The sequence below is a fragment of the Sarcophilus harrisii genome, chromosome 2 (genome assembly GCF_902635505.1).
Source record: "Sarcophilus harrisii chromosome 2, mSarHar1.11, whole genome shotgun sequence".
NCBI classification, from domain to species: domain Eukaryota; kingdom Metazoa; phylum Chordata; class Mammalia; order Dasyuromorphia; family Dasyuridae; genus Sarcophilus; species Sarcophilus harrisii.
Window position 1 is genome coordinate 557,501,124 of NC_045427.1, and position 27,462 is coordinate 557,528,585.

Here is a 27,462-nt window from a genome sequence, read left to right on the forward strand (position 1 = left end):
TATGATTAATTTCTATTAGAAGGCAGTAATCCATTCACCTTCAACACATTAATAGAATAACTTTTTCAAAGAAGCACATTTTCAGCCAATTTACCCTTAAACATATTACTTTCATCCTTTCTGTTTTATAAATCTATGCCCTCTCTCCCACCATTATTTTTCCCCCCACATAAAAGCATTTTTGGTCTCTTCCTTGCCAGTTTAGTATTCTGTATCAGCATAGACAATAGAGCTAGCTATCTTCCTAATAGGAAATTTTCTTAACTAATTTTCAAGGTGTATAATAAGGAGAGGGCAGGGGAGAAATACTCCTGGAGACATTGAACAATTAATTATATTGTAATGGAGCTTTAGAGGAAGGAGTGGATAACTGGCCCAGAGAAAACAGCATTTCTCTAGTGCCAGGATTACACTCAGAGGCATTTCTGCCTGTCTTCACTTTGCAAGGCACTGTGCCAGTCATAACAGCAGTTAGTACGCCCATAGTGGGGTTTACTAGCTTCCACACCGTGTTTGGTGGGTTCTTAACTTCAGGATGAGGAATTAAATTTTTTACACAGCAGGAAGTGATTGCCATTTACTGAATTTTTTGTAGCAAAGATCTAGCCTGGGATATGAGTATTGCAGAGATGTACTGTCATAAGGAAGGAGATGCTAACAAATGTTGCTTACGAAGAATCGAGCAAAGGCAAGAAAATGTGTGTGTGTGCATGCGCGCACACACAAGCACATGCACATATAACTGGAAATACACCTGTGAAGCTTGATTTCTGCCTTAAGACTTGACTGTATATAACTGGTAACCATTTCTCTTTATCTTACCTCCTGCCTGCTGCTATATACTCCAGTGACCCTTTTTGTTTGAGTTTCCATTTTTAAAGTACATTCACATTGTCCAATAATGTGTGAGTAACTGAACAGCCAAGGCAGCTAAGCCCACACAAGTAAGGACCTAAAAAGGTATTTCTAGCTCTATTAAGTCTTATATTAAGCTATACCTAGTACCAGAATCCATTGGTCTTGATGTCAGCTTTACCTAATGTAGAAAGGATTTTTGGCCATGCATTTTGATTCTTAACCATATCCACATATAGTATATTCTATTAATGAAAGCATTATTTTGAAAAGTGAAAACCAACATAATATTAAATCATTGGAATAGTGAGTAGCTTGTGAGCACTATCAACGTTAACTTTATCTCTTGACATTATGCAGTTAGTTATTATATAGTCTTGCATCAGAAGTACTTGTAGCCTGTCATCTATGAAAGTAATAAATAGCTGTTACTTCAAAAATAACTCAAGATTCCCACTATCCATGGTACCAGAAACCAAGAAGTAAGCAAAGTACCTTCTATTTGTGTGTTATTCTTGGCTGGAAATAACCCTGTTTTATTAGAAAGCAAATAGTTGCTAATTGGTCTCTGTAAATAATGCAAAACAGAGAGAGTCAACACTGCCTCAAGGTTATATGCTTCTTGTATTAGATGTTCTGAAATCAATTTTACATTCATACCTTTCTGGATGGATTTGAGAATCAAATGAAATATGGCATTCTTTGAAAAAAGTATGAAGCTCTATATAAATAAAAGGTGAAATTATCATTGATAAATGTTTTTTGTCTTTTAGGGGACAGTATTTATTCAAAAACAAACCTCCTGATGGGATTGCCCCTCCAAACTCTTTTTACAGAGCACTTTATCCTAAAATTATACAGGACATTGAGGTAAGAACCTGTCTGGATTCTACACAGGTATTTGTAAAATTTTAATGAAAACTGTTGATTTACTACAATAATGATTTTTGTGGATGCATACATATTTGAACCAAGGGATATAGAATTCATTTAATTTGAGTTAAAAAGTCATTTTCTTAAAAAGTGATTAAGATTTTTGCAATCTAGAAAATCATGAGCCACATCTTTAATGTTTCCATCACTGCCTGTTAAATAATCTTCTCATGGTGCTTGATGTTTTTATCTCATATAACGGTGAGAACTGATAAGTGCCTCTAAAAGATAATTGAAAGTTAAATTCTGACAATATTAACAGAAGCTCATCACTTGAGATAGTTGATCTATATTCAGATAGAATGTTGAATATATGAGTCTGATTAATATACAATCTCTTTTGGCAAGGTCAGTTTCTAAAATCCTAGAAAAATGAATTTCTAGGAATTGTAGCAGATAGAGAAGTGCTGTTGAGTTGACTACTGAAGATAGAGATATATTGCCTAAAAATAGATTTTAAATTTGGCTCTAGTTCTCAGGAACATCAATAAGCTTGAAGTACACATTCTCTGCCTTTCTTTTTCTTGACTCTCTTGCTTCTGTAACATCAGGAGAGAGAAGTCAAGTAATTTTAGTGGACCTAATTGCTACCACTTTGTCACCCATCCTCCACAGACAATAGAATCTAACTGGCGTTGTGGAAGACACAGTTTACAGAGAATTCATTGCCGGAGTGAAACTAGCAAAGGAGTTTACTGTTTACAATATGATGATCAGAAGATAGTAAGTGGCCTTCGAGACAACACTATCAAGGTGAGGAAGCTTCTTGTATGCTTGGAGGGAAGTAGAGGTAGAAAGGACAGCCATCACCCAAAACAATTCTGAACATCAATAGTATTAGCTTAACTGAAAGAAAGAGGAAAATTTTTAGAGTTTGGGATATATATCTCACCCCAGAATCTAAATGTTTTCCTCATAAGTGCATTCATTTACCAGAAAAGTTTGTATAAATGTGTCAGATCCAGATTGATGTGTTCTGCTTCTACTCAAGATGAGTTTTTGTTACAGTGTGATTGGTCCTGCAGTAACTGCATATTACCTTTGTTCCTCACTGATAAACAGATAAAATTTGTTTTATAATGAAATCCCAGATACTAAAAGTGTTTCAACCCTCAACTTTACCTGGAGAAAAAAGTACATTGCACTCCCACATTAGTTTTGGCCTAGCTATAAACCAAGTATTGCCTTAATAAAACTAATAAGTCACTGCCATGTAACCCACTGGCACAATGATCTCAAGGGTCTCTACTTCTTGTTTACCTTCCTAGATCTGGGATAAGAACACGCTGGAGTGCAAACGCATCCTCACAGGACACACAGGATCAGTCTTGTGCCTCCAGTACGACGAGAGAGTGATCATAACCGGGTCTTCTGATTCCACCGTCAGGTATAAGAGACCAAAGAGAACTTGCTGGGGCTCTGAAACCTTTCCCTTCCACTCTTCTTTTCTTTTCTTGCCATCATTGACATTTAGTATTTCTAAAACTAAATCTAAGGAGCAATATAAAATCATGATATACAATTCTTGAATTAAAAGCTCATTCTCAAAACTCATTGTATAACTTTGTATTTTTACTTACAAATACACATTCTATGTTACATAGTTATTATTTATACGAGAAAGTAATAACCTTTCCAATTTAGCCAAGTGATATTTAACTTGTCATCTTTATGGCAAACTTATACATTCCCCTAGAAGAATATCTCACGAGAATTATATGTCCATGTGATGAAGCATCAGTTTCAGGTGGTGACAACCATAGTATGGCAATACAAACATCACAGTTTGAATTTGTATAGGTGAGTGATACTCTATTCTTGCTAGCCCCTCCCCTGCTATCCCTGCAGTTTTTAATTGCAAGCTTCACTAAGGGAGGGGGTACTCAATTTCCAGAGGCATTGGTGATTTGATGACATAGCCATTATGCTGCTGGAGTCCAGTGCAGTTTGAGTTCTGGGTACCAACAGCACTGCAGGAACCCTCTGTAAGGAATTTTGCCTTAAGCTAAAGGATTTAGCAAACATAATGTATCAAAAGTAACTTCTTTTTTTTAATGGAAAAAATCCCAGTCATCTACATTTTAGATACTCTTGAGTTAAATCTTTATTATAACAAGTTATCCTGTAAAGAGAATAAGCTATTCCTATTTCTGCTCTGTTGACTTATAGGTCTAAACTACCTTAATCCTCATTGTCATCAACTTCCAAGAGTTAATTGAGCATACCATAGGATGAGATATTTTTAAGGATTATATTATTCAAAGAAATCTGTTATAGGAGTGTAAAGGAGAGAAAAGTGACTAACAGCTATTCTGTAAACTCAAATAGCATTTCAAACACTTTGGTTTGTAGATGACAATCCTTTATCAACATACACAGGCACTATGGCCCATGGGCCAAATGTGGCAGCTGAGGACGATTTATCCCCCTCACCCAGAGCTATGAAGTTTATTTATTTAAAGGCCCACAAAACAAAGTTTTTGTTTTTACTATAGTCTGGCCCTCCAACAGTCTGAGGGACAGTGAACTGGCCCCCTAATTTAAAAAATTTGAGGACCCTTGCACTAGAACGAGTACACATATGCATATCCCCAGCTCCTATTGTTCATCAGAATCCCTTTTCTGAAATCAATCTCAAGGCTTTAAATGAATTTTTACAAAATCTTGTGAATCTTTATGTATATTGTTGAATGAATTGTAGCATGAAATTTTCTAACATCCCAGTTCACCAGCCCAATTTACTTTTCTTTTTTCTTTCCAGAGTTTGGGATGTAAATACAGGTGAAATGTTGAACACACTGATTCACCATTGTGAAGCAGTTCTTCATTTGCGTTTCAATAATGGAATGATGGTGACATGTTCCAAAGACCGTTCCATTGCTGTATGGGATATGGCCTCCCCCACTGACATCACCCTGCGAAGGGTGCTGGTAGGACATCGAGCTGCTGTTAATGTTGTAGACTTTGATGACAAGTACATCGTCTCTGCATCAGGAGACAGGACTATAAAGGTGAGAAAGTTTAAGTATAGTTAGGCTGGAGACCAGGATTTTTCCAATCCTTCCTCAACTTAGAATAAGAGGAATTAGCCTGAAAATTTGATCAAAGGCAAATTCATTTTTAAATGTCATTTCAAGATGACTTTCCAGCTAATATTATTGACCCAGACTTAAGTAAATATTGAGTTTGAAGATAAGATAAACCTTCATTACTATTAGATGCTTCATTGCCATGATGTTGCTGAATATGAGAAAAACAGATAAAAATTTTAAGTTCAAAAAACATCTGTAAGATTGAATTGACCTCACAATCTGCATTTATTTGGGAACTTCTCAGACCTTTAAAATCAGATGCAAAAATAAGCTGTAGGTTGTCCTGAATCAAAAATAAAACAACAACAAAAAAGACATATTATCCATTATTAAAAAGATGATTTTGCCTATAAAATTAACTATCCTAATAGCACAGGACTTGGGCTACATCAAACCCAGGAGCTGGCAAACCTCAGTAAAAAGCCCCAAATTAACTACCACATACTTTTTTTTTTTTTTTTTTTTTTTTTTTTTTTTTTTTGGTCTCAGGTATGGAACACGAGTACTTGTGAATTTGTTAGGACCTTAAATGGCCACAAGCGAGGTATTGCCTGTCTGCAATACAGAGATAGGCTAGTAGTGAGCGGCTCATCTGACAATACTATCAGGTGAGTAAAATTATCTCTGTGGTTTCTTGGATCCATAGGTTTATCCACGTTTCAATGATGACATCCTGTTTTCATTTTTCTTGGGATAATTTAAAAATAAAACGAACCTCTAAATTGTAAAAGATTTTCTTTACTTCCTTGCAGGACATAGACTATTCCTGAAGTAGAATAGAGAAGCAATGTTTTTGTTGATTAGCTGTTTTCTAATAACTAAAAGTTAAAATCCATTTAAAGAGTACATAGCTTGAATAAAAGAAAAAAAGACTGGACTTCAGTTAACAAGGTAGAAGTTGGGAGTCCTTTAAGACTGAGATTTTCTTTCTCTAAAATTGCTTCTGCCTGAGATGAAAAGTGCTAACCCATGCCAAACATGGTAGCCTATGTATACCTCTAAACCCAGCTACATGGGAAACTAAGAATGGTGGCTTGCTTGAGCTCAGAAATTCTGGAATGAACTAAATTAAGTCATTAAATTAGGTACCAATATGATGAGCCCCTGAAAGTAATGGAAAAACTAGGTTGCTTAAGGAGAAGTGAACCAACCCACATTAGAAATATAGCCAGTTAAAGCTTCCATGCTGAACAATGTAGTAGGAACAAGACTTCTACCCTAGGCAAGTTAGAAAGACTCACTTTCCAAAAGAAAAGTCAATATCAAGATGCCTTTTCTCTGTCACTTCAAAAAGATTTCTGTTCCTCCTGAAGAATTATAGAACACATGACATTAAAATACCACATACTTTACTGGCAGTTTCATTTTTTCCTCTATTATTAAAGACATATGGGTTGGCAATTACAAAGTGAAATATTGATTTCATGTTCTTACTTCATAAAGACATTGTTACAAATATGATTGAGATTTGGGGAGATTCTTCCATTCCTTTTACTTCCTGGGGGGAAGATGTAGGATAAGAATGACCCTCATTCAACACCAAATATAGTCATTCTATGTAATAAAATTGTCTTAGTTTACATGTAACTTAATAGATTAAACTCAAAGCATGAAATAATTTAAATTAATTTTAGTACAGATACATAAAAACATATGTACATATGTATGTATATACACATACATATATGTATGTTTTTAAGAAGTTTCTAATTTAATTTTTTTATATATATGAAGTCTCTCCTCCTTATACTACCCCATAGAGTAAAAACAGTCAGCCTCGATGCATAATTAAACTGAATTGTGTGGACATTTATCAGAGTTACTTTTGCAAGGGAAGGAAATGGTTGACATACATTCTCATTGTTTTCAGAGAGTAGTAACAGGTGGTAACCTGTTGGATTGATTCATTCACTTTCTAGACAATCTTACACACTTTTGAGGTGTTAATGCCTAAGAAAACCTAATTGTAAAATTACATACTATAGAATGACTTGAAAATACACGCTACATTTGAGCTGAGAATAACTTTCCTGCCTACTTAATCAGACTAAAAGAAAATATATTTTAATAACATTAAAAAGTATTTGCATTGATTGTTTTTGTTGGGGGTCTGTACTGCAGGGTTTGGTTTAAGGAAGAGAAAAGGAATGTTGTTTTTAAAGGGCAAGAAAATATGTATAATATTGGATTAGCTTTAAATTTAGCAGGGCAGGGAGTTGCTTTTGGAACTATTGAATACCAAAATAGCTCATATACATATGGAAGGGGATTAATTTTACTATTACATAAAGGCAAATTAAGCTGTTCAGTGTTTTTGATACTGGATGATGAAAAATATTCTTGTTTCCTAATCCTTAAAACAGCATTTGTTTTTCTAAAAATGGTCTTAAATTATAAAAGCCAGAGTGGTGTTGTAAGTTATTGTGGCATACTTTTAAAGGAGCAAAGTTCATCTAGGTACAATACCTACATAAACATTTAATTCCTAGGTTATTAATAAGTCTAAGTAATAAGATTATAATAAGTTTGTAATAAGGTTATAATAAGTTTGTATTCAGAAATGATGAGGAGGGTACACATGAAATTATTGATTTTATTTGCGATTTTTTTAAGCTGCTGAGTGATTTGTAAATGTTTCCTATTCATCCTATTTTTAAATAAGAAGATTACATATCAACTCTCTCCAAACTGGTTTTTATATGCATAAATAAAATTTTCTAATACGTACCACTTGTAAAAAACAATTGAACTACTTTCACAGTAGTCTGGCCATAATAACCAAATGTAAATAAATTCTAAATTATTCTGAATCAAAAATTATGCTATCCATTATTATTAAAAAGATTGTTTCCCTTGCCATCAGTACTATCTGTGCCCTAATGCTTGTTTTTAAGCATTATTTATGTTTGTGATAAGTGAATTTTTATGATTATAATCCATGTTCTCTGAAATACACTTGGGTTTCTTACTTTACTCTCTTTTTTAGGTTGTGGGACATAGAATGTGGAGCATGTTTACGAGTGCTAGAGGGCCATGAGGAACTGGTGCGCTGTATTCGATTTGATAACAAGAGGATAGTCAGTGGGGCCTATGATGGGTGAGGTTTTCAACAAGATTCAGAAAATCTGCCTCCCTCTATCCCCCTACCTTAAGGTATTAAAGGTAGAATTACTCTCTTTGATAGCAGTGAGTTGCTGCCTCCATTGTAGAGTATCTCTTTGACTTAGAATCATAACAATTGGTCCCAGGCTTTGTAAGACTATCTAAAGCTTGTTCTATCTTCCAGTTATTCTAGTTATTTAGCATGACCATGTAATTTATAGTACAAATGAAAGATTTAAATGTCAAATGTAAAAAAAGATCTAGTAAATAAAATAACTATTATATGAAAAGAAATTAATGAGAATGGCAGTCCCCTGCCAAGCCTAAAACACAAGAAAGGGTTAGGTGTTATAAAATTGGGTTGGTCTTTGCATTTAGCCTTCTTCAAGTGATTTGCAAAAGTACAGCTATGTTTTCAGCTGTTTTAACTTACTTGTCCAAATATTTTAGTAGTAAGTATTAATACCCAGGTTCTCAATTTGATTTCTATAAGTAACAGTAGCTCCTTATATAATACAGATAAGATTGGTAGTCAAATGCACTCAGTAAATATTTAGTTGATTAGATTTGTGCAGGAAGTCTTGTGCCTTCTATTTAAGTTATCTGACTCAAAAAAAGCTACAATTTAGTCTTAAAGGCATTTAAAAAAATATTCAGATTAGCAATATTTTCTTAGATCTTCAGTTGCTTTCACTGATAATATCCATCCATTTGCTAATGTAGTAGTTGCTTATCCCTTTATGTCAGTCATCACCATTATCCCCATGGGAAATTGTTCATTAGTTTTGGGATGGGAAATTCCAGATGTTAGAATCTAAGTTGCTCTACCTCCCATTGCCAGCCACCATTCTTTTGATTTTGTCCAGTATTTGTGTTGTATTTTCATTAGAGATTACTTTTACATGAAGAAGTATCTAATGACTGATTAATGAAATTGTTAGACTTTTCATAGTTAAATCAGAATAAGAGAGTACACAAATGTAAATTCCAGGGCTTTTAAGTGATCACCTAATTCCCAGCATGTATAATTAATGCTGTTCTATAAATCAGCCAGCAAAGAGAGAAACCAAAAGTAGAACTATTTCTGGGTTCTAATTAAGCTCTTGTATCACCAGCTGCCTGATGTCAGATATCTCTTTTTTACCTTCTCCAGGTTTGGTGTAAGCTTTCCATCTGTCCATGTCCTGTTTAGTGAAGCTCACCTGTTTCTCATTTTTATGTTAACCACATACTTTTCCTTCTGTTAAGCTCTACCCAAGAGTGAATGTAAAAGCCATGTCCTAGAATAGGAAGGTTTATATGTATTCCCACAAGCTACAATTATCATATAAGCTCCATTCACTGTAAATGTTTGTTTATGTGAATTTCTACTGTCCCTCTTCTCTGTTCCTTAAATTTTGCTTTTAGCAAAAGATTTTTGTGGTTGTTCCTTTTTTTGATCCATAGGAAAATTAAAGTATGGGATCTTGTAGCTGCTCTGGACCCCCGTGCTCCTGCAGGAACTCTGTGTCTGCGAACCCTTGTGGTAAGAGCTTCATTTGAGGTCAAGAGTGAGGAAACAAGTTAAAAATAGAGATGTCTACCTACTGTGGAACTTTGAGTTAGATTTGATAACTAGAACCTCTCAAAATCTAGGACCAAATGAGAAGGCAGCATATACATGACAATAAAATATTTTTTATGTAGTGCCTTTCATCCAAAAGTACATGAAGTGGAATGTGGCAGCTGTTTAACAGCTGCACAGCAACTAAACACAACAGTTTAATTCAGGAAGTGAATAAGAATTCTGTATCCTCTAGAAACTGCAGGGGGTACTTAGGGAAAGAGAATATAATTACCCAAGTTGGAACATGTCCAGTATATGAAGACCAGCACACCTGCTCCAACACAAAGTGCTGTGGAAATTGAAATGACCTCCCTCTCCAGACCCCCACATATATATGCACTGGTGATTTCTCCTTGGTCAAGAGATGGTGCCTCTGGCAACATTTTTCTAAGGTTTTCAAACCCCTTCCTCCCGGTTCATAGCATTGTCTTGGGGGAACTTGAAAAGCATCACCTGAAAAGGAAAAGCATCATTTTCCAAAATAACTAGCTATATATATATACATTCTGTTATTTAGCAGGTGCTTACATTGAGCAAACATTAAGGGCTTCTCCTTTTAAGAGCACTGAGCAGGAAGTGAAGACTCTTTTCTGTTTTTGAGAACTTAGAAAAGCAAGAACCCAGAAGGTGGCATTTGGAGTCTTGATCAAATGTTTTGGCTCAGTACCTGCCCTTTATGATTGCTTTCTTACCACATCAGGGATACATCACCTGCGTGCATCTATGTAAACTTATTTGCCATCAGTGGTAACTTCTTTTTCTGGAAAAGCTGGATTGAAGTCCTGCTTCAGACACTTGCTAGACATGTGACCCCAGGCAAGTCACCTGTCTTCTCTGTGTTTTGGTTTCTTCATAAAATGAAGGGGTTGGACTGAATGGTCCCTGAGGCTTCCTTCTAACTCTGTGGTCCTGTGATTTTATTATCTGCATGTTCCTTTGATATCATTCAACAAACTTCCCTTTTAATTATTCCTGTGCTTTAGCCCTTACAAGTGAAATTTATTTCTGTCATCTCGTTTTAATTCAGCTCAACCATAAAATATCCTGTAATATCATCTTTTAAAAAACAAGAGGAACCATATACACATATCAAATGGCTTTTCAAACAATTGCTTCCAAATAATACTCTATTATCATAATATTGTGTGTAGATGCTTTAAGGTTTACATAGTGGGACTATTTCTCTCTCTCTCTCTCTCTCTCTCTCTCTCTCTATATATATATATATATATATATATATATATATATATATATATATATTGTTTATGCAGCTGTGACTCCTACTAATAGTAATCCATTTGCTTTTAAGAAATCTACTTTGAATCTAAATATTTTAATTCATCACTTTTCAAGAGAGACCTATGTCCCATATTGCAATATATATTTCCTATACTGAACAGATCCGGGGGGTGGGGGGGGAAGAGTGTAGGTTGAAATGAGAAAGTGTTCCCACAAAAAGTAATATTAGTGCATAAAGGAGACACTTTATAGCTTGTTTGTATCTGTTTGCTAGAGATTCTTTATAAATATGAAATCATGATGTCCTAAGAAAGAAAAAAATTTTTGAAGACTTTCCTGGGACAGGAAGGTTTATATGTATTCCCACAAGCAACATTTATCATATAAGCTCCATTCACTGCAAATGTTTGTTTATATGAATTTCTGTTATCCCTCTTCTACCACTAGAGTCTTAAGAGAATTTCTTTAGAAGTTCAAGGTTCATCCTTTCCTTTTGGAACCCCAAACACCATCTTGTCATTTTTCTTGGCCATAACTTAAAATTCATTTGGATGTCAAGCAGGGTTATAGTACATTTACTGAACAAAGTAAAGTAAGTATCTTCTGGATTTCAATTTGACGGAACTCTCAGTTCTAAATATGAGAAATGGTGGATTGGTAGTCATGCGTATGAAGTTCAAATAGTTTGTTTTTTCCCCCACTCAAATCACAAAGATAGGGAAGGGAAAAAAGACTTTGAAAACAAGCATCCAGATACTTTCTGGGGATTTATTGTTCTTATGTCAGTTTCTAGAAATGCCCTGTGACAAGATAATTTCCCTGACCTGTTAAAGCGCAGTCATTGAAGGAATTCTGCAAGTGATTTTTGGAAGGCACTGAACAAAATTAACCTTCCCATGAACTTTGTCATAATTTTAAGAACAACAATATTAGTTTCTAGTGAAAAGGCAGAAGGAGGCGGAAACTGAGCACAAAAAAAAAAATTTTTTTTTAAATATACCAGATCTAACAGCAGTGATGAAGTAGGACAGAGCGTGGTTTTCAAAATTGTCAGTGACTTTAGCTAAAGGGCAACCTTCAGTCTATTTATCCCTTCTTCTTTGTTTCACATAACCTCCAGAATCAAACCCAGCTCACATTGAAGATAGGAAACCACCTACCGTTTGTGTTCAATTTTCAAACAGTAGGAGTAAGTCCACAGATAACAAATGCTCTCTGCAGGCCAGTTCTTTTTTATGATTTCCCCTCCATGGACAGAAAAGTCATTCCACAAGCTTATAGCAACTTTTGAAGCTGAAATAGAATAATATAATTTTCCATGCAAAAGTCTTTTTTTGTTCCTCCTTTTTGATACTGGACATCTAGACTCAGCCAAGAACAACAAGAGGGGAAATGCTTTTGGCATTTGGTACTGAATTTCACCAGCACTCAGTGTTAGGTGGTTACTGCTTACATGTACTATATGAGAGAAAAGAAGCAAGTCTATAGAGATGCTGAGCTTTATATCAGTTCATACATGGTTATAAATTTATAGTTGAATAAAAACTAAAGTAAACCTACACATAGGAAGGAAGGAAGGAGCATTAGAAAGGCATGTACTGTTTTGTTTAAATTTTATCTTTCCCATAATAATTAAAATCCAGTGTTTGTCACTCAGTAGATACTTAACAAATGTTTATTGAGTTGAAAATTGGTGAGAGAATATGTTTTTATTGTTTGAACTCCAGAATATCATTCTGATCTATTGTTTGCTTATTGTTGCCAAATATTTATGTTGTTTTCACCTGCCTTGAATACTAATTAAATTCATTTTTATCCATATTCTTAGAACTTCTAGTGAAGAATCTTCTTTGGCAACTGACTTTGGACATGCTATAGCATTTTCATACTGCATTTCTATCCCATTAGTCTAGACCAACTCAAGCATTTTCTGTTTCTTGATTATTTTCCATTGCCATTTGTCCAAAAGGGATCAGCTAGCATTTTGTTGAAAAAATGAAGAAGCCTATTTCCTGGATCCTGAAGAAATTCAAATGGTGGGATATAAAATAATACAGTTTTTTTGTTTTTTTTTCTGTCTGTTTAGGAGCATTCAGGAAGAGTTTTCCGACTCCAGTTTGATGAATTCCAGATCGTCAGTAGTTCACATGATGACACAATCCTCATCTGGGATTTCCTAAATGACCCAGCTGCCCCAGCTGAACCACCTCGATCCCCTTCTCGCACATACACCTACGTCTCCAGATAAAATAATCATACATTGACCTCACACTTGCACAGGTAAGAAAAATAATTGTATATCTAGTTCTGCATGTGATTGTTGGAAGACAAATACAGGCAAAATACAACTTTTTCCTGAATAACAGAAAGATTTGGGACTGCCTTATCCAATGTTATCTTTGGTTAATGTAGTTTTTGTCCCTGATGATTCTGGAAGAATTATTTTTTTGCCTGAAGTCAGTCTGTTATGTTTTGTGTCCTGGATAGAGTTTGGGATAAATTCTGCCATCTTTAAACCAGTGCTACCTTCCCATTTACAACATTTAAAATGGAAGCCTTGCTTTGGTGTGGTGTGAGTAAGCTTGTAGTGGTTTCGAGATGACTAGAGGGAGAAGTTTATGGCTGTGCTGATGTCTAAATAATATTTGAGGAACAATGAAAAATGAGTAGGAAAATGGTAAAGATAATGGGATGAGAATTCCTTCCCCTATACACCACAAATTTTGATCTGCTCCACATTGTAAATTAGTAACCATTTTAAGAGAACTAACTAACTTTACATGGACCAAATGATTTGGAAATCCAAGGGAAATGTGCTGGTTTCACAAGTAAGCAGAACTAGGTAATGTCTGGTTCAAAGATCCACAATGATGAACTTTGTGACCTGAAGAATCTTTTTAACCTCTATAGGCTACAGGATACAAACCTATCTCTCATTGGATTCTAAAAGGAAAAAAATTTTTTTTGATTTTTTTTTTTTTAATATACTTTGGAAACTAAAAGGTCCAAGAGATACTAGCTTTGAATCTTTTTTACATTGCTTAATTTAAGTCTGTCACAATACATTATGGCAAGAGGAACCCTGTTCACTAAGTACATATCACATGTTGTAGAGATTTAACTCTAGCTGTGAGGTACAGGCTAGTTTCTCGAAATGCCTCAGGGTCAGCCAAAGTCAGGATAAATTAAAGTCCTTGGTCTTTAGGGGGAGAAGTGAAGGAGGCAGGCAAATTGCCACAAGACTTGCCAATGATCTATCTTGGATTCTCAAGTCCAAAGTCACCAGCCTCTCTCCTCCTTTTCCTACCGCAAAGTGACTCTCTGGCCCCTCTCACCAGAGAGTCTAATCCTTTCCTACAATTATTTCAACACCAAACATTGAGCCAGCATCAACTTGTGAGAAGAGCCATCTATCCAAACATATGCTAATAGGGTTATTGTCTCATATCAAATAGATAATTAGCCTTAAGTGCTCGGTTGTCTGATTCAAGAACACCTCTTCAGAGTTTCAGCCCTCTCCATCTAGCCATGTTTATTTGATTCCCACTATCTAAAATATCAGTTTATCAATACCATACAATTACAATAACCAGGTTCCAAGGCTCCTTACTTTCTTTCCTCTGATTCAGATTAGGGCTAGGCCTTATCACCTTGAAATTGTCTTATTTGGAGAGTTTTGAAAGACCCTTGTCAGTCATTTCTAGCTTCTTTCTTAGGCATGAAGAAGTCATAAGATATCCAGATTCTTAAGATTACTAAAGATCCAGATCTTTTCTGGTCATGATGAGTTCATTCAAGTATTTGAGACCATCCTGTATCTAAAAGCACTGCCACCTGAATAAATGATAAAATGTTTTGTGATTCTCCAGTCCCTTCAGTTATCCAAAGCACCCTAGCATTCTACTTTGTTTCATCTATACACAGGAAAAGTCATATCCACAGTTGTCTTGCAACAACCATCAAAAACTCCAAAATTCTTTGATTATATCATTTTATCATTTTTTATTCCTCTCTTTCCTAAACTTTTCCACATTTGAATACTGTCCCAAGTCATCACCTCCCATCTAATCTTATTTCTCTTGCTTTATAAACTCAGCCTTATAATTCACAGGTGCCAAAGCAGCCAGCAAGAATTCAGGTACCAAATTAGAATATTACTGAGAAATGTTTAACAACATAAATAAAAGACAATAAAACAAAATTAGTTTTTCGTTTTCTAAGTATGCAGCCTTCAGAGATTCCTTTCTATTTGAATTTGATACTACTGTTGTAGTTTACCACTTCAATTCTATACGATCATGTGAGTCTTAATCCCTTGCCTTCCTGTCCAATTACTCACACCTTGCCAAACCCCAACCCTGGATTCATCAGATCATCTATCTTTTTCACTCCATCTATCTTTTTCACTCCTACTGGTGCTCCAACTGAGGCTGGAGGAAATCATACAGTCAAACCAGAACCACTACAAATTTGTTGTCTGACATCATCTGGTCCCTCACTGCAGCAAGACAGTCATTTTTACTCCTTGTTTGCACTCCCCACAGAGATTGTTGTAAACTTTTGCTTCCCCCTTCAGATCTCCCATACCATGCCTTCATCCCTTTCTCATAACTGAGAGACCTTGACTTATACCTTAATAAGAAAATAAAGATTTTTAGGGACAGTTAGGTGGTGCAGTGGATAGAGCACCAGCCTTGAAGTCAGGAAGACCTGAATTCAAATCTGGCCTCAGACACTTAACACTTCCTAGCTGTGTGACCCTGGGCAAGATATTTAACCCCAATTGCCTCATTTAAAAAAAAGAAAAGAAGAAACTACTGATAGATGCAGACCCCATGATAATCAGCTGGGAAGTTCTGCTAGTTCAGTGAGAGACCTGTAGACTTGCCTTTAGTGTAGAATTGCTCTGCTGGTTATTTCTCTGCAGGTTTAAGAATGGAAAAGTTTCCATTCTTAAACCAAGACCGAAACCCCACTCTGCTCTTGGGATCTGAGCCACATTGCAAATTGTATCTTACCCTGAAATGCCATCCCTGGACACAGGTCCCATCAGCAGTCTGCCCTACTAGGGAATGCACTACAAAGCTGCAAGATGGCCCATGTTCTGTCATAATAACTCACTATGGGTCTGGAACTCAGTATGGGTTCTTTTTTCCTGGTGACCAGTTTTTCCTTACCTGCTAGAGTATTCCACATGTTTTCTCCTGGCCATATTCTGTTTCTCTCTTTCCCTGCCTTTGTTTTCTTTGTTCTCATTTCAACTGGAAAATAACTTATTGTGACTTTTTTCTTAAATAAAATTCCCTATCAGGATTCATTTTGGCACAGGAAGAGTTTTGGGGAGAATTTGTTGTACTGTTTTCTGTTACTCCACCATCTTGGCTCTGCCTCCCCCTTCTATGCATTTTAAAAATGTTTCAGTGGCCTTTTTTGATTATTAATATTGCTTCTTATTCCGCACAATTAAAAATGGAGAGAAAAAAAGAGAATTTGTTAAAAATAATAATAATAATGACAATAATAAGCAAAATGAATCTATATAGTGGCCATGTCAAGAACTATATGTTTCTTGATATATTTTATGTCCTTCACCTCCCTGTTAGTCATGAATAGAATGCTTCATCATAGGTCCTTTGGACACATGATTGATTATTGCATTGATCAGTTCTTAAGTCTCAAATTTATTTTTCTTCATAGTTTTATTCTCCTTGTAAAAAATTATTCTAATTCTACTTACCTCATTCTTTGTCATTTCATACTATTTGACATTCTCTGAAATAGTCATCCTTGTCATTTCTGAAGTACATTGATATTCTCTTATATTTATATACCACAGTTGGTTCAGCTATTCCTCATTGTCTGTATTTATTGTATCATTGTCTGAGTTTCTTTTGACTCATATATTTCATTCAGCTTTTGTCTTTTCATCAGGATTGCTCAATATTCTCTGTTCCTTTAAAGGTCTTTTTCCCCTCCAAAGTATAGTCAGTTATAAGTTTATACCTTTTGCCTTCTGGATTACTGTATTTCAAGATCTCATCTCATTTACAGTGGATGTTACTATAATCCTGATTATGCTTTCTTGGTATTTTAAATCTTTCTTTCTGGTGGCTTAGCATAAGCTCTATTTCAGCTATAACATTTCTGGGATCTTTTCTTTTTTAATTACTTTCAGGAGATGATGGGTTGATTCTTTATATTTTTACTTTGCTCCTTGCTTCTAATAGGTCTGGGCAGTTTTCAATAAATCAATCAATAAACATTTATTAAGCATCATATACTGTGCTGAGTACAAGGGATATACAAGAAGGGACAGACAAAAAACAGTCCCTATCCTTGATCTACAAGCAAATATATGCAAAACAAGCTATCTACAGGCAAAAAAAAAAAAAAAAGGAAGTAAATAACAAAAGGAAGGCAGTAGAAATTAAAGGATTCATGGGAGGCTTCCTATAAAAGATGGAATTTTAGTTGGGACTTAAAGGAAACTCAGGAGGTCAGTAGGTAAAGCTGAGGAAAGAGAGTGTTTCAGTTCTGGGGCACAGGCAGAGAGAATACCCAAAATCAATAGGTGAAGTATCTTGCTCATTGGACAACCATAAAGTCAGTGCCCCTGGATTAAAGAGGATGTAATGAGGAGTAAGGTATGAGATTAGAAAAGTAGAAATAGATTAAGTTATGGAAGGCTTTCAATGATGTCAGAAGCCAGATTGTAAGACATTAAGAAGTTAGTGAGAGGAAAGAATGTGAAGGTTCCTGTTATAGAAGGACTTTTTGAGGAATTTATTTACAGAGGGCAGAAGAAATATAGAACAATCATTGGCAGGAGTGAAAATATCATGTGAGGGGTTTTTGAGGATGGAGCAGAGACATGGGTATATTTGTAGACAAGGAAATAAAACACTAAAAAAGAAAGATTGAAAATAAGTAATAAATAACATGACTAATTTTTAAGTAAATATTTTTTATATGTCATTGAGGAAAAAATATTAAGTATAGAATGGGATAACAGAGGGGGTGATTTCTTAGAGGAGATGGAATTGAATAAGATTGCTTAAACAGATAGAGGTTTTAGCCTTGTTAAGGATTAAGGCCCCTTCATTGTGAAGGAAGGGAGAGGAGTAGAAGGCATTTGAGTGATAGGAGAGGAGGTAATTTTCGGAAGAGATAAGATATGAAAGAAGTATTGTGGAAAACAGGATGGTGAGTTGATCAGGAAGTTTTAATAGGACTGCTTAGCAGCAGCAAGAATCCAATTGAGGTTATATAAAGTTAATTTTAGTGGACCTAGTCAGAATGGTTACATGATTTTTTCCACCTTTGTTTTGCAGCATGTGTATAGGAACAAAAGTGGCCTATGGTGAGATTGATCGAAGATTAAGACTTAGCAGAGCTAATTGGAGCTGACTTTGCTGGCAGTCCCTTTTTCTTATTGCTATAGGACTTCTGACTGACCTTTTGTGCAGTTCTGGAATAAGAGAAGTCACTTACTATAGTTTCTTACTGGATTTGTTTTCCATTATTCAATCTGGTTTTATTGAAGTAGGTGGCAGTGGATCCATCGGCATCTCATTCAGACAGACATCTTAGCTGGAAGTCCTTATCTAGTACAGTATCTTATTATATGTGATAGGTCCTAAATAAATTTTGAATAAATGCAAGATTCATTGGACCAGGATTAGCTGTTATTGTTGTTATTAGACACATAATGTGTCTCACTAACTAGTTCAAATAACAGCAATATTATCAAGTAACAGACCTTTTATATATCCTTAAAAAATAGTTTTTATTACTTATGCCTACAGCTGGGAGTGTGACGTTAAGGGAACTATTAGGAGCTCTGCCCCAAGACGAAGCCAAGTTAATGTTCTTTGACTTTTGTATTTGATGAAGATGCTGGAAAACAGAACTAACTCTTTCCTTTCCTTTTACAGGACTCATTAAAGTTGCGGTATTTAATGTATCTGCCAATGCCAAGACAAGCAACAACAAAATCAACTATCCAGTTATCTAGGATTAGCTGAGAAGTGGGGCTTTCAGACTCATGTTTGAACAGAGTTGGCCTGCAGTCGACCCAGGATGGTCTGCTCAGCACAGCTGGACTGCTAAAGTGCTGCTATCAGAAGATGTCTTTTATCTTTGGTGAATGAGTGGAACTTTTAAAACTCACCCCTTCCCTGTTCCTTCCTCTTTTTCCCACTGCACCTGTTTTCCCCCTCTTTGGTTGCAGGCACAGATGACCTATAAATATATTTAGTGTTTTGCCAGAATCTCTGTTGCTTTGCTGTTAAGCAGAAGAATCAGTTCTGAGGGACAGGAGGAGGATGCTTTGAGCTAGAAAGCTCAGCACCTTCTGCAGACTTTTTAGCTTTGGGAGCATCCAGTACGTGACTGAAAACCACCATTAATGAAGAAGAGGCGAAAGTTTTCGAATGTCTTCTGGAGTTGTTCTGAGTGAAAGGGTGTATGTATGTGTGTGTGATATTTTTGTGGTTTATTACCACTGGCGTATCTGGTACATTGATCCAGCATCTTTGTTTCCTTCTTTCTCCCCTCCCTCTTCTCAGTTCTATAACCACTTAGAAAGAAGATATATGAATATCCTCAGCATGCTTGAGGTAAATCAACTAGAAGACACTACACTTAAAAGGGTTAAAAAATTGTTTAGATGAAGTGGCCAGGCCAAGATTTTGCTTCAGGTTATCCCAGTAGGTGAGTCTTTAGTGGATACTGAGCTTGTAAAAGTGGTACATAGGAACTAGCACCTCTCACCTCTTTCCCCCCTCCTTCCTCCCCCCCCCCCAAAAAAAAAAAAAACAGGAATATGCCAGCCCCCTATCCTTGTCTGCCTTTTTATTTTTTTTTTCCTCCTGGACACAGCAGTCTTCCTGATTCCATGTAGAGCATTGGAAGGAGGAACTGATTACATTTCCTCTCATTAACAATTAGATGTGTAATAAAAGCAATTGTACTTCATCTTAAATCCCTCAGAATACAAAAAAAAAGGTTTGGAGTGACCAGGGCCAATCCCTTGGGTGCATTCAGCATAACAGCTTACTTATGATGCTGAGCATTCAAGTGGTAACATCTTTCCTGCAATTGTGAACCAAATAGTTGAAGAAATAGTCAAAAGTGAAAAATGATCAGAATTGCTTTGGGGCCAGTAAATACCATCTCCCCCCAGATAAAATCTAATCACTTTAACTTTGTATTGCAGAATCTGCCTGCACTCTTTTTTAAACCATGTATTCGCACATAGGGTTAAGCTACCATCAAAGAAGCTGAAATTTGGGAAACAAATTTCAACTAATTGAGATGGAGATTGTAGTAGCCATTTTTCCTTCTTTTCTTTTTCTTTCCCTTCTTACCCCTAACTTACCCAAATTTCTCAGGCAATTAGTTGGTAATGAAAGTGAATGACCCTCATTGGTGTCCAGATTAAATAGCTGCCTAGAAAGCAGCCATGTTGGAATCACACACATTGATCATGTTTCATGTGACTCTCCACAGGCTTAGTGAGGACACTGGGAATCACAGAAGTTTACTCTACATGCTCCCAGACCCCATAATATGGAATGCGTGAACTTGCATGAATCATCAAACTAGGCTCAGAACAAGTAGGCGAGCCAAGGCCCTACCATCACGTATACCCCTTCTCAAGCTTCTCGCGGAAGCTTGGCAAATCCGTCTAACAAATCAAAACAGCTTCTCAGGCAGCACTGATAGCCTGAAAGTCAGGCAGAATTAGAAGACTATTCCAGGTCTGTTTGAGCTAGGTTGCTGTCAGATAGGAGGGTGTCTAGCCTATTCTCAGAAGGCATGTCCAAATGTGGCCTGAACAGATTCTGAGGATTGAGTATTGATAGAAAATTGGATACACGTGTACATGCTTTTCCTTCCTTGATATAATCAGCGCACTTAACATTTGTAATCCAGGTCATATAAAGAAAAAATAATTCTCTAGCACAGTGACTAACCCTCTTACTCACAAATGCTGCAAAGATTGATTTCCTAATCAGTCATTGTTAGGGTCCCTTGTTGGGGTATCTGCTATTTACTGCAATTTTCACTTAATTGATCTTTACTCTTGAATTTAGGATTTTGCTGCAGGTGAAAGAGAGGTATCAGCTCCGAAATGCATATATTTCAAATACTGAAATAAAGAGATGTGGACTTGTAGCTATTGCAAAGGTAGCATAAAATAGCCATAACTCTATTAGCCTTCTGCTGTATGCTGCTCTTTAATCCAGGGGAGATAATGGGTCATAATTGGTATTAGAGACTTAACTCTAACCCCAGATCCTTTTTGAAGGTATGTTGTTTTCAACACTTATTTCAAAGCCTATTTGGTGTACACCATAAAGAATCTTCTAGCTTTTAATGAAATTGAGCATGGATTTGACAACTTCAGAGCTGTTAGCTCAGAGGAGGACATCAACTCTCTGTTGATGATGGAAAAGGAAATGAAGTTAAGTGGCCTGAAAAACTTGAATCTCACGTTTCTGAGCTTTGGGGGTCATTTACCAGTGCATTGTAGAAGAAATAATCAGGTAAGTAGAAGTTCATTTCCAGAGAAGGTAAACCCCACTTACCATCTCTGCATGATTTCAACCAGGAATTGATTTTCACTAATCCCCAACTGGGCTAGAATAAACATAGGGTCTGACCTTTTTAAAAAGAAAAGAGAAAAAGAACAAAGAAAGTCTCTTAACCTGTTAAAAGGAAAGATGGGAAAGTAGCTGAAATAGATTGAAATACCTCCATTACAGATGTCTTCTCAAAAATATGTAGGACACTAGTATTTAACACTTTCTAAAATTTCAAATTTTAGAAAATTCCTTCTGATGAAGATGGAGTGAGACTCACTGAACAAGAGAAGCGTGTGCATGTTTGCACATGTGCAGCACACCCATTCTCTTAACACAGCCTGAACTGCCTGGACAAAGGTCTATAATATGCCTTGCTATAAACATGCATAATTTCAATGCTAAAAGAACTTTTTACTTACAAGTATGCAAATTAAAAATGGATTTGAAGGAATTGTGAAAGGGAAACCTATTATGCAGCTTTCCCTTGGCAAAATTCTTTTACCTAAAATCCTTACATTCCAGGAGACTCTAAACTGAAACAGTGGCGTGTATTAATGTCTATGGTTGTCATAAATGTAAAGACCTTTAACCTTTTGCTGAAGAGAATCTGTGACTACTCCATGTTGGTCCCCTGCTTGTTTGAAAACAAATTTCATCTTTTGATTTGGTATAGCCAGAAGCTGAAGATGAAGGAAATAAATTTCTCTCTCCCATTTCTTGTTGGTCTGAACATCTGTAGTTGACAGTTACCTGATATAACACATTTCTTAAAGGAGGGGAAAAAATTTTCAGGAGGGCAAGCTGGAAAGTGGGTAGATTTTTTTTTCCTGAAGCTAGATTGGGTATATTAAAGGTTAACTCTTAGTGAAATTGATTTCATATAAGGAATACTCCATTGCCTCAAGTGAGAGTGATCTGCATCCAAGTCATGTGGCCTTGGGAATGTGCTCTACAGATCTGAATCTGTGGCATCCACAAGTTGCTTACAAATAGACAGGGTAATTCCTGGAGTTGACTTTGCACACCTTTATTTTATTGCATACCATGCTCTACTCTTTTTTTTTTTTAATCAAGTTTAGTTTTACCCCTTAACTTTCTCCTCACATATTTGACCTTATGCACTCAGATTATATAAATAGGCTTACCGGGACCTGAATTGTCAGAAAATTACTTTACCTTTCCTTTTCCCTATTCAAACATGAGATTTATCTCCTTCCCCTTTAGACAAAGGATGCCATTGTTACAGAGATGTCTAAGTTTCATCATTGTATTCACTCATCATATTTGAATCTAATTTATTCATACCTCTCTTCCTGTAAGCCAGTTTCACTATAATTTGTACCATAAGATGTGAAGATCTTAGGGAGCATGAGCTCTGAGTGTTGCATTCCTTCATACCTTTGCTCATTGCTCATAACTAGAATTTTGGGTGCTTAGGAGAGAAAGTGGTAAATCCATGAGTTAGGCTATTGGATTTCCAAGTGGAATTCTGGAACTTCACTGTTGGAAGTTTAGCTCTTGTGACCTGAGACTTCCCAGAAAGAAAACAACTGAAAATTGTTTTCTGACTAATGTAGCTGGCAACTCAGCTACTTTGAATAATAGGGCTTTTCTCTCCGACTATGAATGTCACTTTAACTATTTTGCTCCACTCCCCACCCTCGCGCTGGGCGATTCTTGGCACAAAAGGAACCTATAGTTTGCTAAGGTATGGGCTTGTGCAATCACCTCAACTCTCTGTACTCAGAAAAACACAACCACCTTTAATGCTTTCCTAGATTGGTGAAAAAGTGAGTCCAACCTAAGCTGTGGTTGAAAAAAGATGTTCAGACAGACTGGAACTGTGAGGATGGGGCTGGAAGTAGAGAGATGTGAGGTTTCCTGGGAGATTTTGGATTTGTTCAGCTCTTTGTTCTTTAGATTCAAGTAACAAGTGCTTTGACTTTTGTGATTATGTTATGGTGATGTGTAGTTAATGTACTAATATGTTCAAGAGCTAGGATCATGGTAATAAGAGTGTGTTTTTTTAACTGTTCAAAAAAAAGTAACTTAAATTACAAATATAATATTAAATTGTGAATTTGCCAAGTGTCTTGTCTCTTTACCCAATCCTAGGAAGGAGAGTGAAATTGAAAAGCAGTACAAGCTATTAAATATAAACAATAAAATACTAAGCATTTACATAGGAAAATAAAACCCTTAAAGGCCAGAGGACACTGAGCCTAGCCCAGAGCTCAACCATGGTAAATATGGTCCTGATTAAAAAGCTATCCAATTTGAACTCTGATATTCTCTCTCACCCACTCTCTCTTTTCCCTTTCTCTTTCCTTCCTTCCTTCCCTCTCTGTCTGTCTCTCCCCTCTCTCTCACATACATATTTTCTCTACAGTCATAGCTAGTCACCTTACCAGTAAACTTGGCTATTCTGAGTCCTAACAGAGACTACTTGAAGCAAGACAGTCTGCTAAGTTATGAAGAATGGCAAAATATTAGCGATACTAGGAGTATTCATGATTGAGAATCCCTCAGGTATGAGATTTATTCCCTTTTCTCAAATTCCACCTTAACCATGTCTAGGACTGTCTAGGATTGATGGACAAAGGGATAGTACCTCCCTTCAGTTGTGGTAGAAAGTTCTCTATATCCTTCCCTAAGGAGAGCAGCCTTTTTCACTCTTACTGTTGGTGGCCACCTCTCTGCTGCCATTGGATGACATCACTGTACCTCCAGAAGCCAGGGAGAAGGCAGATACCCTTACTAGTGCAGACCTAATGAAGGTATTTTATTCCTACTCTGATTTCTGACCAGGTCGAAGTCTGAGCCTTGGAGAAAGTGAACTCTTTTTGCAATACTATCAATATCAAACTTATCTTACCCTAAAAAAGCTGAAGTCCCCTTTGTAAAGCCCTCACTACTGTCTTCATTCTTTGGTCTGGGACAGAAACCTTCCTCCTAAACAACTGCTGCTGCCATCAGCAGTGATGGGGGTGGTGGTGGAAAGAAGGGGCCTCCCCCTTCCTGATTGGCTCTTACCAATTAAGAGCATTTTATTAGACTACTAATTAAAGGCACTTCGTTAGCAGCAGGGGAGGCTGGGTGGGTGTCTGGATGCTGATGGAGCTACAACTGAGAGAAATTGGTTTCCTCTTCCCCCCCCCCCATCAACCCTAGCCTCTCAGGACCCCCCTCAGTCCTGAAGTTTTTCCTTCCACCCGACAAACCCTTGGCTTTCAATTAGCAGCTCTCAGGGGAGTAAGGTCATTATCTGAGCCCACCCCCTTCCCAAAACCAGGTGGACTTGGAAGGATTGGGAAATTTTTTTTCATTTGAGACCCTAGGGAGACGAAGGAAAAAAGAGTTAAAACTTTAGACCATGTGGTGAGTCAAGGAGGATATTCCTAGTAAGATGCAGAAGAGGCTCAATGAGTTTTCTTATTGTGAGAGGAGCTTTTCATTGCTAAGTCTGCTATTGACCCTTCATCTGAGACTATCAACAGCCTCAGTTTTTCACCTCATGAATCTTTTGAACCCTTTGAGTTTTTCCATAGCTTGATAAGTCATGGATGGACAAAGAGAAGAATAGTAGCTCCATTCTCTGAGCCACAACTAGGGTTCAATTCTGTCAAAGATGATTGTTAGCTGTTGTGTCATTTACGTTGTCACCATCAACCAGATCATGTCACACTATTCAACTCTTCCCTAATAGCGACTGTCCTCATGTTGAATTAATTTCTTTGTCTCTGTAACCTCATCATGGTATCATTTTGAAAAGAAAAAAGGGGGGGGGGCGGAGAATCTGAGATGATTGAGAGAATCTCAAAAGACATGGATAAAGATTTAATGTGTGTGGATGATTGCTTTTTCTGTCTTTAAATATTTGAGATGACTGCTGGGGATTCTCCCAAAGAAGTCCCCTTTGGGCCCTACTCCATGAGGAGGGCAGGAATCAGTTGTGATCAAGATCATTGACACCAGCAATTGAGGGTCACCCTGAGGACAGCCCCAGTCCCCTCCTCCTTCTCCCTCCACCACCACCACTTAGCTGCAGAGTTAGCACCAGGGAGCTGGACTGGGAGGACAGATTTATGGCCAAGCCTAGCTCTCTCTGTTTAACCCGCAGCCGACTTGGGCTGCAGACACTAAATTAGATTGTTGACAATTAGAGAGACTAATGGGAGCTCGGCCGTCCCCGGAGCCAGATAGCCCAGCAAGGCCGCCCTTTAATAACCACCGATCATAGGCAGAAAGCCCCACGAACTCCACCCTCCCTCCACTACACACACAGACACACACACACACACACCCCTTCAGGAGCCTTATAATTGGTAAGACCAAGGTCTCAGACCCTCAACCAGTGTTTATCACCCGTTCCCCTTCCATTGACCCCCACCTCACTCTGTCTTCATGGTATGGTAGAAGGAGGACTGGCTCTAAAGTCAGAAACCTTGGTTCAAATTCTGCCTCTCTATGGCTGGGTGAATCATTTAGACTGAGCCCCATTTCCTCATCTGCAATAGGAGGTCTCTGAAGTTCTTTCCACATCTAGGTTTATGATTATCCCTAGTCTCCCCCATCTCTGTATTTGCTCTCTCCCCACTGCCCAACCTCCCATTTCCTACTACACACCTCCCCTCCCCTTTTATCTTTTCTGCTCTCTCTTTCTCTGTTTTCTCACCCTACCCTAGTTGGTCTCAGGGCCTCTCCTGGTTTCCTGAGGCCTCTGACTTTGTTTCTCTTCTCCCTCTGTCATTTCTCCAAGTCTCTTCATCTCCCATCCATGCCCATTCAACAACTCAAGCCAATAAATATCTCCTAAGCACTTACTTTACAGGCCAGAGAAGAGAAGGGCTACAGAGCTCAGCCTGGTAGAGAATAGGAAATATTTAATGGGCATAAATATGGTCCAAGTCAAGTGTTTAAAGAGGTTGGGGCGGGGAGGGGGGGAGATCAAGGAAGGTTTCCTGGAGGAGATGATATTTAAGTTGACTTTAAAAAATGAATGGGAATTCAACAAAAATAGAGGATATAAGAAGCTGAGCAAAGAGGAAGGCTGGAAGCTTGGGGAATATACAGAGACAATGGAGAGCAGCCCAATTTGGCTGAAGCAGTGAACATGGAAGGTGCTGATATGAGTTAGGCTAAGATGGTGGCCATTTCTGTCTCCTCCCTTTTCCTTAGTGTGTTTCTGTTTCTAAGTCCTGTCTTCTTTGGACAGATATGCACAATTTCTCTACAACTGAATCAAGAGTTCTTAACCAACTTTGCATTGTGATCAATCCCCTTTGGCCTTTTCTCAAAATAATGTTTCTAAATGATAAAGGGAATTATTATTACATTATTACAAGGGAAAACAATTATATTGAAATATGGTTATCAAAATGTTCTTAAAACAAGTTCAGGTTTTTAAGAATTAAAGAACATTGAGGTTAAGAATCCCTGAACTACATCACAGACTTCTTGAGTGCAATGGGAAAGTCAGCGCTCAAGCAGTGTTTGTTGCTGACTCTGTATCTGAGCCTCTTAGTATCTCCCTCCCTCCATCCCTGATGGACTGGACTGGTTGATCTTCATGAGTTTGCTTAAGAGTAGGTCTCTGGGTCTGAGTGACCCCTAGGTTCTCACTTGCCTCAGCTCATTTGTCCCCTTGGCCTGGGCCAGCCCCAGGAGTCTATTGGGGGGGTTGAAATCCCTGCATCAAGCCCAGTGTCTCCCTGCCCACTTCGAGCCCCTGCCAGAGCTTGATCCTTGGTAACTGGGCAGTCCGGTAAGCAGGGAGGAATGGGTGGGTGGTAATGAGGTTGCTATGAGTGGTGGTGTGGGGGGAGAGGCTCACATTCACTCAGGCAGACTCATAGCTCTGTCAGACTGATTGGTCCTGTGCGGAGGCGCAAACGGCCCCCCGTGGACACACTGAGATTGGTTATAAAATTACAGGCATTTGTTCTGCTGTCAGACCCCCTCCCCCCTTACACACATACTCCAGGCTCTCCCCCACCTCCAAAGTCCCTTCTCTTCCATTGCTTTAAGCCTGATGCTCTGCCCCAGG

At 37.4% G+C, this 27,462-nt stretch overlaps 1 protein-coding gene across 7 annotated transcripts in view; it reads left to right on the forward strand.

Moving 5' to 3' along the window:
- The window catches only part of BTRC (beta-transducin repeat containing E3 ubiquitin protein ligase), a 198,990-nt gene extending 176,861 nt beyond the window's left edge, over positions 1-22,129 (forward strand). For all 7 annotated transcript variants that reach the window (XM_023496399.2, XM_012541720.3, XM_023496402.2 and 4 more), the window contains 9 exons: positions 1,629-1,725; positions 2,404-2,541; positions 3,057-3,175; positions 4,550-4,799; positions 5,370-5,488; positions 7,867-7,977; positions 9,429-9,507; positions 12,914-13,107; positions 18,762-22,129. In XM_023496399.2, the coding sequence (XP_023352167.1) occupies positions 1,629-1,725; positions 2,404-2,541; positions 3,057-3,175; positions 4,550-4,799; positions 5,370-5,488; positions 7,867-7,977; positions 9,429-9,507; positions 12,914-13,075 (1,075 nt within the window). In that variant the 3' untranslated portion in view covers positions 13,076-13,107; positions 18,762-22,129. The remainder of the gene's footprint in view (positions 1-1,628; positions 1,726-2,403; positions 2,542-3,056; positions 3,176-4,549; positions 4,800-5,369; positions 5,489-7,866; positions 7,978-9,428; positions 9,508-12,913; positions 13,108-18,761) is intronic.
- Positions 22,130-27,462: the final 5,333 nt, after the last annotated feature.